This window comes from Sapajus apella, unplaced genomic scaffold (assembly GCF_009761245.1).
Source record: "Sapajus apella isolate SASKATOON/1434 unplaced genomic scaffold, GSC_monkey_1.0 scaffold203, whole genome shotgun sequence".
Taxonomy (NCBI): domain Eukaryota; kingdom Metazoa; phylum Chordata; class Mammalia; order Primates; family Cebidae; genus Sapajus; species Sapajus apella.
The window spans coordinates 770,926-784,886 of record NW_022437143.1 but is presented as its reverse complement, the minus strand read 5'-3'; the positions used below and the strand labels follow the sequence as shown (position 1 = coordinate 784,886).

The 13,961-nt window shown below is 56.6% G+C and overlaps 1 protein-coding gene across 1 annotated transcript in view; it reads left to right on the top strand.

The window, feature by feature from the left end:
- The window catches only part of LDB3 (LIM domain binding 3), a 69,744-nt gene that overhangs the window by 13,046 nt on the left and 42,737 nt on the right, over positions 1–13,961 (top strand). The window contains 4 exon segments of the mRNA XM_032270110.1: positions 3,820–3,842; positions 5,217–5,420; positions 10,013–10,182; positions 10,650–10,686. Of these exon segments, the coding sequence (XP_032126001.1) occupies positions 3,820–3,842; positions 5,217–5,420; positions 10,013–10,182; positions 10,650–10,686 (434 nt within the window).

The window sequence follows — 13,961 nt, the reverse complement described above, 5'->3', positions numbered from 1 at the left end:
GGTCCTCGGTGTTCAGCAGACGCCTGGTCAGGTGGTCAGAGTGAGGCGCTGGCCCCAATCCAGCCAGCCCCGAGCCCATGAGGCCAGCGATGATCCTGAGGCGTGTGCCGTGAGCCAGGCGCACCAGCATTTTATACAACCACCCTAGGGTGACATGTCGGATTTTGCAGAGAAGGAAACTGAGGCTCAGAGAAGGTTAAGTCACAGTCCATTTGTCCAGCTACCACATGGCCAAGCCAGTCCTGAATGCAGGAGACCAAAACTTTCTCATTAGGCTACCCCCCAGAACAAGACAGCACAGCCTGCTGCCTTCATTAATGGAGTCCCCACCCCCTGGGAGGATGGAGGCAGGAGCAGGGAAGAGTTCCAGAGGTGGAAAAGCAAGTTCTCTGGGACTAGGTATAGTCTGGGAAGCTGCCTAGAGGAGGGAGCCCCTTAGCTGTATATTGAGAGACTCTTGGGCAGTGGCATGCCGGGAGCAGGTTTGCAGGACTGACCTTGGCCAGGGTGGGGCTGCAAGGAAGCAGACCCAAAAGAGAAAGGGGCTGTGCAGGAGAACAGCAGCCTCACCCCCAAGGTCTGGGGGGACTCTGGGAGCACACAGTTAAAAGGACACAGGGCTGGGGCACTGTGGAGGGGGCCAAGGGAACGGAGTCCCCACATTGGGCCTGTGTTAGAGCCGAGCCCTTCACACTTATTCTCTCACCCTGACTTCTCTTCCCGTCCTGTGCAATTGGCATAGTGCTCTCTGGTCAGGGCAGGCTGAGTCGAAGCAGTAGAGCCTAGCAGTTCAGGGTTCCTCTTCCGAATCATGGAAGAATCACACTGTCCATGTCTCAGGGTTATTGGGAGGATAAAGGACCCAACACTTGTAAAGCTCTGAGCTTTGTTCTTTCACCTCCTGAACAAAGTTCTGGCCTGGAGCCACCCAGAAGAGTCACAGTAGGAACCTGGTCAGTCTGGCCCAGGCCCATGCCCTTCCCTTTGCCCTTGCAGCAGAAAGCACCTGTGCCGCATCAGGCCACTGCTCCCCGTGGCCCTCAGCTTCTCCAGCTCCCCAGCTCTTTCTGGGATCCTCAGTGAAGCTCACCTCTGGCACCACACAGCTTGCTTCCCTTACCCAAGGTGACAGACCTATATACACCCCCAGGGTTTCCCAGTAAAGGACTTTTGCCAGAAAACTCAGGGAACAGTAGAACAGAGGTGGCCTCCTTGTCCCACCTTTGTTGGGCTGGTAGGTCTTCCTGGTCCTTTCCAGGGACTGGCCCCAGGCAGGGAGGTCAGCCTCTGGTGGCCTGGGACTCCCAGGAGACTCACCTGCAACGATGATAATGTCTCCGCATTCCGACCCTGCTCTCTGCCTGTGGACCAGCTAACAGTCCACATGCCTTATCTCTCAGCAACTCTCTCTAACACAACTCTCAGCAACTCCAGAGGTGGGCATGATTTCCCCCATCTTATAGCTGGAAAATAGACGCTCAGAGAGGCAAGTGATTTACCCAAGGTCACACAGCTAGTAAATGGTAGACAGAACTGGCGCGCAGGTCTGCCTGACTCCACTTTGCATTGAGACAGGGACGTGTCTACCTGCTCAGGGAAGTGAGGAGCCAGGCCCACCTGTACTTCCCATGGTGCCTGAGGTACCCTGCCGCTGGTACAGGGGCTGCCCAGACCCTGAAGAATGTGTAAATTATTACTTAGTGCTGAGAGCTGCCGAGTTTGACAGTTTCCTCCAAGGGATGGTGGGCTAAGGGAGGGTGTGCAGTGGGTGCATTATCCAAAGTGAAAGCTGATACTGCTGTTCCAGGCCATGCCGGCAGGAAGGGCTAGAGCGTCTGACCTGGGCTAGCCTAGGGCAACCCCTGCTGGGCTGAGGCCAACACCTTTGCTCACAGGCAACAGGGTCAGCAAGTGCTAATCCCTGAGCTTGTCCACGGCATACTTCTCCCGTGCTGAGCACCTTAGACTCAGGACCCGTTCAGTCTGCACGACCCACCTGTGTGGTAGACACTACATCTCAATATAAAGAATTAGGAAACAGGCTGAGACAGGTGGGTAATTTGCCCAGAGTCACAATGCTAGGAAGAGGCAGGGTCACGACTTGAACTCTCCTGTCTGGCTCCAAAAGGAAGCCCCTTCTGCTGCTGTCTCCTCTGGGCAGCTTGCAGTGCAATTCCTTGCAGCTCGTATCCTCTTGGAAGGAGGAGAGAGAAACAGACATGATGCAAGAGCAGGCAGGCATGGGCATCCCTGCAGCCCCCTTCTTCTCCTCTGCTCTGGGGCTGGTGCTGAAGGACAGTATTCCTCAGGCCACGCAGTGCAAAGGCCCCTGGGCAGGTCTTGCATCTTTAGTTCATCTTCCCCAAGACCCAGGCACTGGCACCTCTCAGATGTGTCTGCTGCAGCCATCCCAGCCCCAGGTCCTGGGTGGGAGAAGCTAAAGGGGAGGCAGGAATCAATGCCAAAGAAGGAGTAGGCTGCCAAGGCAGGGCAGAGGCAGCCCCCACCCTCGCCAGGCCAACACTGCCCTCTGCAGGGGGCACTGGGCTGGTCAGGGCAAGAGCTGACCCTGCAGCTGTCAGCACCGGCCAAAAATGGAGAAGGAATGGGGCTCCGTGCTGGCCCTTTCCTAATATAGCTCCTCTTGCAGCTATTTTGAGTCTGGGAAGACAGAGGGAATTTTATCAGTTCTGAGGCAGTGGCAGACCTGGGGCAGAGCAGGGCCCACGGTGCTGCTTGCTGGGGCCAAGGACCACTGACTTGAGCCTGGCTCCCCAGGGTTTGGCTGCAAATGACCAGGGCCAGGCCGGCCGGGGCCCAGGATCCTCCAGCCAGAGCCCATACTGGGCAGATTCAAGCAGGTGGCAGAGTTTGGGGAAAGATCTCACCAGCTTCTGCACTGTCTCCCTCACAGGCCCCAGATAGGGCCGCTGGCCACAGGGTCTGCCACTGCAGGAAAATTGCATTTAAAGAAACACAAGACAGACACTGCTTTCCCTACAGAGACCATGCTCTGGGAGGCTCACTCTCGGGTCAGAGTGAGAGGCAGGGGCCTCTCACTGCGCTGTCCAAGCTGGGCTGCCTCGGCTGGTCGCTTTCCTTCAGCAAGCCTTGAGTTGACACTTCTCCCTGCACCTCCTCGCTCCTCCATCCTGCCTCGTTGCTAGCCCACAGGGCCTTTAGGAGTGGTCCCTGGGGACTGTGCACCCCACTCCCCTATACCCAAAGAGAAGCAGCCAGAGCTGCCTGCGTCTCTTCCGGGAGGAAGAGGAGGTCAGGGCTTGGTGGAGGAATAGGTAACCCCGTGCACACCCTACCATCCACGCCACTGCAATGCCTGCTCAGGACAGAACTCCAGAGCTGCCCCCACAAAACAGACTCTGAGTCCAGAGCTGCTGATGGGCAGGGAGGCCCCTGGGCCTCAGTCTTTCCCTTAGCAGCCACAGCTGTTCCTGTCTCCATGCCCAGCTTCCTCTCTGGGGTCTATAGCCAGACTTGTATGGGGGGATTCATGTACGTGGTACAAGTGCTCACAAAGATGGACAAGAAAACCCTACTTCTGACAAAGCAGAGGGCACTGGGGGCCCCCCTGAGAGGAAAACACGGCAGTGTCGGTCTCTAAACAAAACCGAGGGTCCCGGATGCTGCGATTCCCAGCTCAGCTCTCCCTCCCCGCTCCCTGCTCTCCTCACCCAGTGCGGTTTGGGCTGGTTCTGCCTCCACAACGACCAGGCTGAGGATGGTCCTGGAGCTCAAACTCCTCCCCCTGGCGGAGCCTCCCTCTGACCACCCTGTCTTCTTTGCCCTTTTCCTCCCCAGGTGGTACCCAACTCTCCAGCCAAGTTAGTATCAAAGGACAGCATGTGTGTGCGCTTGCGTGCCCGCCCCAGCATGTGTCTGCGTGTGTCTGGTGTGGATAGGATGTGTCTGTTGGCATGTGTACATGTGTGTGCATATGTATGAGTGGGGTGCACTCATGCCCCTGGGTGAGCCTGCATGTGTGTGAAGCTAGAGTAGAAGCATTTGGGGATGGGGGTGCGGGCTCCATCTGATGGTTCTAATTCATTCCCAATTTCCTGCTGCAGCTGCTTAAGACGCGCCTGGGGTTGGTGATGGTGTGGGGGTGGGTCGCAATGCTGTGCTGCTGCTGGGCCTGTGTGGGCCTGAAGACCTTTCTGTCCTGGCGACCCCTCAGGAGGGCTGCACTGGATCTTGTGTGCCCGGGGAGCGCATCTATCTGTTGGAGGGAAGAGCCTCCCTTGGGTAGAGGCTGGCCAGCCACACGGCAAGCTGGACTTGAGGGGTCTGGGCAGTCGTAGCCCTGCTCTGAGGAAGAAGCACATGTCCTGAAGCGTCTGGAAGAGCAGAGCCCTGGGCCGCCAAGGGAGTAGCCTGCAGGAAGAGCCCCTTCATGGAGGAAGCTTGCTCAGAATCCCTGTGGGTGCCCAGTGGAGCCGCTTTTCGCCTTTGGGGAGTTCTGGACTCAGCTTGGGCCGCTGTTCCCATCCCCTACCCCAGCCCCATGCCCCCACTCCCCCTGCTGTGTGTGGTGGGAGATCTCTCTGTGCCTGGCAGCCCCTGCAGAACCCTGGGAGGGAGTTCAGGCTGAGTCAGGTCCTGCAGGGCATCTGGGAACACTGAGGTGGGCAAGGAAACCCTTCTATGGCCAAGAATGGTGGCTCATGCCTGTAATCCCAACACTGTGAGGGGCCGAAGCAGAAGGATCAGCCTGAGGCCAGGAGTTCAAGACCAACCTGGGCAACATGATGAGACTGTCTTTAAAAAAAATTTTTTTTTAATTAGCTGGGCATAGTGGCACATGCTTGTGGTCCTAGCTACCTCAGGAGGCTGAGGTGAGAGGATCACTTGAGCCCACGAGGTTGAGGCTGCAGTGAGCAGAGATCATACCACTGCACTGCAGCCTGGGCAACAAAGCGAGACCCTGTCTCACAAAAACGAACAAACAAAAACCAAGAAAGGAAAAAGAAAACCTTCTGCACTGGGCTTTGTGGGAGGGCACCAAGGATTTTCCTCAGTAGACCCAGACCATCCACCATCAGGAGGCTTGTGTAGCCTACGGGGGATGAGGGCATCGGCTCTGGGAGATCTCTCGACACCCACCACGCCCAGCCCTTGCCTTGGTCACCCATGTAACCACCCCCTGTTGCCCTTTTCTCCTCCCACTCCCTGCCCGCACTCCCGCACCCCTCTCCCAGCGCCGACTACCAGGAACGCTTCAACCCCAGCGCCCTGAAGGACTCGGCCCTGTCCACCCACAAGCCCATTGAGGTGAAGGGGCTGGGCGGCAAGGCCACCATCATCCACGCACAGTACAACACGCCCATCAGCATGTACTCCCAGGACGCCATCATGGATGCCATCGCAGGGCAGGCCCAGGCCCAGGGCAGTGACTTCAGTGGGTAAGCACCTCCCTCCTCCACTGCCACTCAGCGCCTCCAGAGCCCAAGGGGTCTGGGCCATTGGGCGCCATCGGGACCAGCTTTCTTCCCTCATGTTGGACCTCCTGGAGGCGTGGCCCTTGGAGGGGAGCCAGCCTTCACCAGGGCCTTCTGGAACACGGGTATCCTCTCTTCAGACCCTCTCCACGGTCAGCTTTAGGAGAGGGGTGGAGAAATGCAGAAAATGATAGCTCTTCAAAGTGCTTTTCACAGCCTCTGCATTTCCCAGGCTCCATGAGGAGGCTGGCGTAAGAAGAGACTTCTACAGTGCTCTTAACAAGGGGACCATTCTGGAGGCCCCCAGGCCTCTCACAGCAAAACTGTCCTTTGGGGAGGGGGACGTTGCCAGGTTCTTCCAGCGCTGAGAATCAATTCAAATACACTCACTGGGTTTCTGGTTTGGGAAGGGGTCTGCAACCAACCATCCACAGTAGTGCTGGCAACCAGCCCCACTGATGGCAGCAATCCCCTCCTCTTTGCCCCAGGAAGCCTGGCCTCAGGGCAGTGGCATTTAAGACATCCTTGGTTCCTGGAATTCACCCGTTAGCTATGGTTGGGGAATTTGAGGGGTGGTGAAAAAAAGAGTTGGCTGAAAATCATTTGTGGATGAAAAATGCTAGCAATGCAAACATTCATGCAGACAGACCTCTCTCTGTGTGTCTCTGTGTCTCCTTCTCTGTGTTCTCTTTCTGTCTTCCTCCTTGTCGCTCTTTCTCTCTCTCTCTCCCTCTCTCCCTCTCTTGTGTGTGTGTCTGTCTGTTGTTTCTTACACACACACACACACACACAGACACACACACACAGAGTCCCTCACTGTTTTCAACTTGGGAATACCACAGTGTTGGCTGATTATCAATCTGGGTCAGGATCCCCTCGGAACTCATGGCAGAAAGTCTTGAAATGATGGCGATGCTTTTTTTCCCAAAGCCAGGAAAACATGTAATAAGAGGGATGGAGGGATTAAAAAAATCCCAGAGAACCCAATTGTGCTTGGCCGCTCCAGAGCCCAGCCCAGCTTTTGTGGCCCTGATGTGCGTGCAGTTTATAAACAGCAGGCTCCCCAGGCCCAAGGGTGGAACAGTGTGGGCTCCCTGGGCTCTGCTGGAACTGGGGAGCCTGGGACCCTCTCAAAGATGCAGTACTTCCTCTAGGCCACCAGAGAGCAGAGGCTGCCTGTCCTGGAACTTCAAGTCAAACTCCCAAGGCTCAGGGCTACTGCTCTTTGCATAACTCTGGACAAGGTTGATTGAATTCCATCATTCAGAGCAGAAAATATGATCCTGCAAGTTTAAAAACACAACCATTAGCTCATGCGTAACCAGAAAAACAAGGCTGCCTGACTAAACCCCAGAGCTAACAGGGATTTCCTGTTAACATTTCTTTGTCACGTGTGTCCTCAGTGTGCTCTTAAAAGTAGCAGCAGTCGCCAAAGGGAAGTTCAGCGGAAAATAATGGAAGAACTGCTCTTCACTAACTTTCTGCTGTCTGCACGTTGGGAAGACTGCTATCATTTTGTCTCACCACTAGGGCACCCATCAGTTTTGGAACTGATGCACTGTTGATTAATCGAGGCTTCTCGAAGAACCTTTCCCATCTCCCTCCTGTCTCCTCCCACCCCCTCCCTATTCCTCCTCTGGCGTGCCTGGAAAGGGTCCTCTTCTCCCCTTCCTCTTAATGCGGCCACGCTGGGCTGATGATGCCGTGGTGCCAGTGAGTAACCTCTCGGCCATAACATGCTCCCATTTCTGCTGTTAATTTCCATGGTTCCTTCCTCACTGACCGTATTTTTTCTCTTTTTCTTCCTCCTTCACCCACCCCATCCCCATAACTCATTTCTGACCCTAACCTGGCTCTCTTGTGTGCGCTGCCCCTCTGCTATCCCATGATGGACGCGCACTCACGGCTGAATTTTCCTCTGCTTGGCAGGGCGTCACCGCTGGTGTAAGTAGACCCCGCAGTGTCTGTCCCGTCGTCCATCTGTCTGGTTGTGGGATGGTATGTGGGTTTGGTGGGATGTGTCTGAGGACTAGTGGTCAGCCCACGTGCTCTGTCCACGCTCCTCCTCACACCTCCTCACACCCACCTCTCAGCCAAATGACATCCTTTGCAGCCTGCACAGGCAAGTACTTGTCTCTTAGGTTTTGTCCCAAACAATATCACCATGGTCACAAAATCACAGAGTAATGACACTCATGCTGCAGGCTCCCCAGGCTGGGGGTGCATACCTGTGTTGTCTTTGCCATGCTTTGGGGCAGCTCCCCACGCCTTTTCTATCTGCACTGAGACACTGTAGACCTGGACATTAGAATCCACACTGGGACATTATTCATGGCTAAAGGTGGCAAGGTAACCTCTTGGAGACCACTCCCCGGAATCTTCATGGGAAGTGGCTCTGCAGGAGCCAGTGCCTGCCATGACCACCCATGGGAGGGGAAAGATGAATCAGATTTGAGGACTGCACACAGTGAAGTAAATGCAACGGTGACCCTAGGGAGTGTTTTCTGTGGCAAGAAGAACAAGCTGGGAGTGGGTCCAGAGAGTGGCCTTGGCCAGGGCCCCAGGCCTGCAGGACCTAGTCCATCTTCTCTGCATATATTCTCCCTGAGCCTTGATATCATGAGGGCACCGCATTTTCCTCATCTGACTCCCAGTCTTGGTCACGGCAGCAACACAAGTCCCCTGTCTTTGCATGGGGTGGTGGGAAATGAAGCCAGAAACATTGAGTCCCAGGGGACTGACTCCTGGCAGCTTTCTTGAGCCCTTGGAGCCAAGAAAGGCACAGGGGAGCTCCTCCTGGGCATGTTCCGTGGAAACAGCAGCGAACACCTTCCATCCACTCTCTGGATTGCAAAGCCTCATAGAGAGGCTCAAGGGCCTTGCAACCACACCTTCCTTCCCTCCTTCCCTCCCCTCCCAGTGGGACAGGAGCCAGGACCCCGGAGACCTGGTTGTGACTTCCTGTTGCCCACCTCACCCAGACCTCAGGAACCTTTGGGACTCCTCCCTATGCCAGAAATGGCCTGTCCCAGCCAACAGCAAGATCCCACCCTCTCCTTTGCTTCCTGGGCAGCTGCAGGCTCCTCCTTGGCTGGACCCCAGAGGCCTCTGCTGGTCTTTCCCATCCGATCCCAACCATAGGCCACCAGTGTACCTGTAGCTCTTTGGGCCAGGGCAGGGCCCTCAGAGAAGTCAGGGCCACTCCACCCAACCTCAATCGCCTTTCTGCACCTATGCTTTTATAGCCCACCCTGAGCCAGACACAGGGACCAGTCCTGGGAGACTAGACCAGTTCCCTGTCCCACTCCTTGCAGGGAGCGTATGAGACATGCACAATGGCAAGGTTCCTCTCCCAGCCAACCAGCCCACTGGGGGAAAGGGAGAGGCAGGCAGGAGAGTGCTGGACAGGGCATGTCTCCAGGTACAGATCCAGGGCCTCCCATAGGCAGAAGCAGCCTTCCTGAGCCCTATGACTACAGGGGGCCTCATGGAAAGGACACAGGGCTAGCAGCCAGGAAACCTAGGTTCTCGCTCAGTGGGGCTCCTATCCTCTGTAACCTCGAGCTAGTTGGCTGGCCTCTCTGGGCCTCAGTTTCAGCATCCGTAGAGGAGAGGGCTGGGCCAGCAGTCTGTTATTGCTGTGGGCTTCACCTGAGTCCTCCCAGGCCTCTGAGAAGGTGGGCTGGGCAGCCTGGTCCTCTGGCCCCCCAGCCAGGGTGAGTGGGCACCTTTCCGTCATGGCCTGCACTGCGGTCTGATTCAGGCTGGGAGGCACTGGGCCTGAGGGTCTCTGGGGTCCCTTCTGGCTCTGATCTAGGATTTGTTTATTCAGCCAAGAGCTTTGTGCCCCTACCATGTGCCAGACCCTGGGAGTCTAACGGAAGGTCACCTGGTCTCCTACAAAGGGCTGTGCTTCCCTGGGACAGAGGACCAGTGGCTCCCATGCAGCCCCACTCCCAACTTCCCCAGGCCAGAAATCCCCTGTCCCTATAGGCCATACCGGGGCCATGCCTTGCTGCCTAGTTTCTTACCGCCTCCCGGCAGAGTCGACTTGCTCACACTGACCCCCGTCCTCTTCCAGGACAGACCCGGCACTGGCAGCTCCTTGTTTGGACCCAAAAGTATGAGGAGGGCAGCAGATGGACCCTGAGGAAGCCTCTGGGTCCCCCAAATGTCCTGTCCCCAGCCAGGTCCAAACTCATGGCCTGCTCAGGGAGGTCAAGGAAGACCTGTTCTGTTTCCTCCTTCTGTAAAGGGGATCTGAGGGTGGGGATGTCTCTGGGCCTAGGCCTGGAGCGAGCACAGAGGAAGGGCAGACCTGAGGGACCTGAGCTTCCTGCCTCTCACAAGGGAGAGGAGTAACTGCTTTACTGCGACCACACTGAGCACCGAGGACCCAGGTCATGCCCGTGTCTTGGGGTTCTCAGACAGCAGTGGGTAAAGGCAAGGTGGGGACAGAACAATAGGGGCCACCAGTGGGCATGGAGCAGGGCCCCAGCGGGGTGGGAGCCAGGTTCCAGCCTAGCCCTCACCCACGGCCTCTCTCTGCATTGCAGGAGCCTCCCTGTTAAGGACCTCACCGTAGACAGCACCTCTCCCGTGTACCAGGCTGTGATTAAGAACCAGAACAAGCCGGAAGACGAGGCTGACGAGTGGGCCCGCCGCTCCTCCAACCTGCAGTCTCGCTCCTTCCGCATCCTGGCCCAGATGACAGGGACCGAATTCAGTGAGTGCAGGCTCTCAGGGTGGGCGCAGAGAAAGGAGATGCTGAGGGGCCACCAGGGGCCTGGGCCCAGCGCTGCAGAAGTCAGGGAGTCCTGCTCCCTGCCCTTGAAGGTGGACTGGCCGTGATGGTTTGCCCGCGGCCAGCAGGGTTTCTTCTGGGCCCCTCAGGCGGACTGTCCAGTGACAGCAGCCTTCTGCTCCAAGGCCAACTCCCAACAGTGAGTGGTAGGCTTGGTGAGCAGCTTCCGGGCAAGATGACTGCCCAGGGCTGGGATGAGACCCTCACAGGCCACCCCCTGACTCTTTCCCAGTGTCCTCTGGGGCCTCTGCCCAGCACACAGTGCACAGGTGAGGGGGCAGTCACCGCACAGGGCCTGGCTGAATCCTGGGACTCAGTGCCCTCAGAGCCCCAGCAGCTTTCCTTGCTGTGTCTCCTGTGTCCCCTGACCCGCTCCTTTCTACCCACAGTGCAAGACCCTGATGAAGAAGCTCTGCGAAGGTCAAGGTAAGTGTCTGGACTCAGGCTCTGTGGCCTTGCCCTCTAGCCCCTTCCCTCCCTGGGCAGCCCCCAGGCCACATGACTCATGGAAGGAACCTCTCAAGTTCATGGATTTGGAAAGCCTGGCCTGCAAAGGGCTGCAGCTGACAGTGGCTTGAGGCAGCATCCTGGGTCAGTGAGGGGAGCACCTGGACCCAAGTCTCTGTACCTCAGGCCCAGGCTACAGGAGCAAAGGCCCTGGGCTCTCCCAGCTTAATCCCTGGGCAGGGGGCAGGGCTGCTTTGGCCTTTGCTGGGCTGTTGAGAATGAGGGCATCTTTCCCTGTGAGGACACCCGGCTGGCCACCTTGCCCACCCACTCATCTCAAGGCCTGTCCCCCTGTGAGTCCCAAGGCTGGGCACTGGGAAACAGGTACGCAGGGGGCTGTGCTGGACATGAACGCCCGACTTACCTGTCCAGACCTACATTGAGGTACCAGCTCTGTAAACTGCTAAAAGCATGATACCTGCTGAAAGAAAGAACAAGCCCTGGACATGAGGACAGGTTTGTGCCAAGCTGGGGTCTTGGGGCATGGTTTCCCCACCAGCGGCAGATCTGAGGCCACAGCCACTAACCTACCATTGTGGCCCGTCAGGTGCTCACAGCATGAGGTGGGCATGAGGGGGGCATGCTGTCCTGGAACTCACTGGAACCCGCTAGGGCCTTCCGTGGTGAGGAGTGGGGCTCAGTGTGATTGTATGTACACTTTCGGTAGCAAATATGTCATCTGCATGCTCTTCCTGGCACTGTCTGCCTTGGGCCAGTGCATCCTGTGGCGGCCTCTGTGCAGGGGGCTGGGGCTCAGAGGCACCCTCCCACCCTGGGCCAAGCTTTCTGTACTTGCTAACCAGCAGGCCCAGCACACAGTGGCCATGGGACCCACACAAAGTAGGACTCTGGAGCCAGCTTAGACTTGATGTGGATTTTATTTTTGGACCAATACTTTTGCCAACTCAAGTTGCTCCCATTCTCTGACCAGGCATCCAAGCCTAAAGTGGGGTCCTCCCAGGCCTACCAAGGATGGCATGCAGTCCCAATAACAGTTCTTAACACTTCAGTGCCTTCAGGGCATCTAGAGAGTCCGCAATGAAGTAACGTTTGATTTAGCGCAAAAGTTCAGCTCCAGCTACTTTGAGTACTGGAGCCCTCAGCTGTCTCCCCCCAGCTGTGCGCCACTGTCCCTGCATGCTGCTCCCATGCTTGTCTTGCCCTCCTCTTAGAAGCCACCCATGTGGCTGCTTCTGTGAACAATGCAGATGTTCCCAAACATTTGATGAAGGAGTCTTTAAATCACACAACCCCCTGGGTTCCTTCCAGCAAGAGGCCAGCAGGGGGCCTTTTTCCTCCCTCCTGAAACACAGAGCCCTGCCTTCCTGGCCCCTGCGGCTTCCTTGGGGTTCCTTAATGTTCTGCTTCCCTCTAGTATGCAAGGTCAGGCTCAGCTTGTGCCTCGTTAACCAGATGTCATTAGAACGGGAAAGAGTATCGTGGAGGTGGATTGCAGCAATCTTTTGTCTTTTCTTTCTCCTGGAATATTCACAGGCTCTGTAAAGTTATTGAGTGAGGACAGCACAAAGGCAGTAGTGAGGGTGGTCCCCAGGCCTCATCCTTGGCCTTCCCCTTCCCTCCTTCCAGGAGCATTTCTTGAAGTTTGTTCTGCCTGGTCTTGAGGGTATTTGAAGGGTAGGAGGTTAGTCTTTCCCCCAACGGCCTAACCCCATGCAAGCTTGCTTCAGCCCAGCAAAAGGCAGCTTTCGGAGCCTCTCCCCGAGCTAGGGCAGGGTTTCATCCCTGGGAAATCTGGAAAGAGGGTCTGGGAAGTGGCTCCAGTTGACTTCCTCCCTCAGTCTCAGGCAGCTTCCCCCGCCATCAGTACCTCCCTCTGGGGTCTCAGGCCCTGCATTAGAGGCTCTGAGGCACCCAGCCAGCCTCTGCCCACGTCTGGAGGGGCTCCTCTCCCTCCTTCTGATTTTAATTTCTGGAGGGTTGTCCTCATGGGCAGAGCCACCCATGTCACTGAATCCCAAGCAGTTATCCCACAGACACAGAGGCGGGTACAGTAGTTGTAGCCTGTCTAATCAGTCTGTGATTCAAGCCTAAAGCAGTGTCTGCAGTCTTTGGTCATGGCTGGGGCCCCAGGCTCACCCATGTTGCAATCTGAGCAGAAGGGAACACGACTTTTCCCACCCTGGTCCAGGCCGGTCAGGGGTCTTGCTCCTCAGGGGCCTGAGCCACACTTCTATCTGTCCCCACTCCCAAGTTGGAAGCTGCACCCCTAGACTCTCCTGACCCACCTTGTTGGCTGAGAGTAGCTACCGCCTCCTTCTCTTTCTCCTCCCAAATCCCAGCAGGGATTCTAAGGATCTCTCTTGAAGGCTGAGCTTCCCCAGGGAGGCTTCACTGTAAACTGCTTCCAAGTGTCTCACTCCAGCAGAGCCTGTGTTTGCCAAGCCTATGCACAGTGGCACCTACGCAGTCTTATGCCCATGCCAAGGTGCTTTCTCCTTCCTGGTGCTGTGTGGTGAGAAAGTTAGCAGGAATGTTGAGTGAGTAGTGTCAGGCACTCTGCACCACGCAGGGGCTCTGGTGACCTCTAGGTCAAGTATGAATCCACATGTCAAGAATACCTTGCAGGCTTTCCCTCCACCTCCATCACTGCTCTATCTCCAAGCCCCACCCCCTGCAGAGTCCCAGGGCAGTTCACAGCCCTCTTCTCTGGCTCCTGGCTCCTGATAGTATCTCTGTGTCTGGTAGTATGTAGCTTCCATCTGAGCCTTCAGTGCTAACCTGCTGGCCAGCCCAAGACAGAGTCTAATTTCCAGGGACCCTGTCTTTACAGGTGAGGTGGGGGAGGCCTGAACAGCCCAGGCATCAGCTGTAAATTTGGCTGCCCACCCTAGAAGGATCCAGGCACCTTAGGAAACCATCCAGACTAGCTAGAACATCAGCCTCCTGCCTGCTTCCCCATGGGAGCTACTGTAGTAGGTATAGGTGATGCTGTGGCTCCCCCATTTCCACTGGAGGTAGCTGAAATAGTGCCTCCAGCCCACAAGCTGAGCCCCTAATCTCAGAGTAGTCGCCACAGCTTCCTTCTGACTTTGGAAAGACATTCCGGACCCTGATCATCCAAAAGGTCAGATCCACATTGGGCAGACACGCTGGGGATAGGAGTGGGGACAAGCCCGGCCTGGTGCCAGGCAGGGCTTGGATCTGTGAGGCATCTGGATCCCACTACTTGGGGG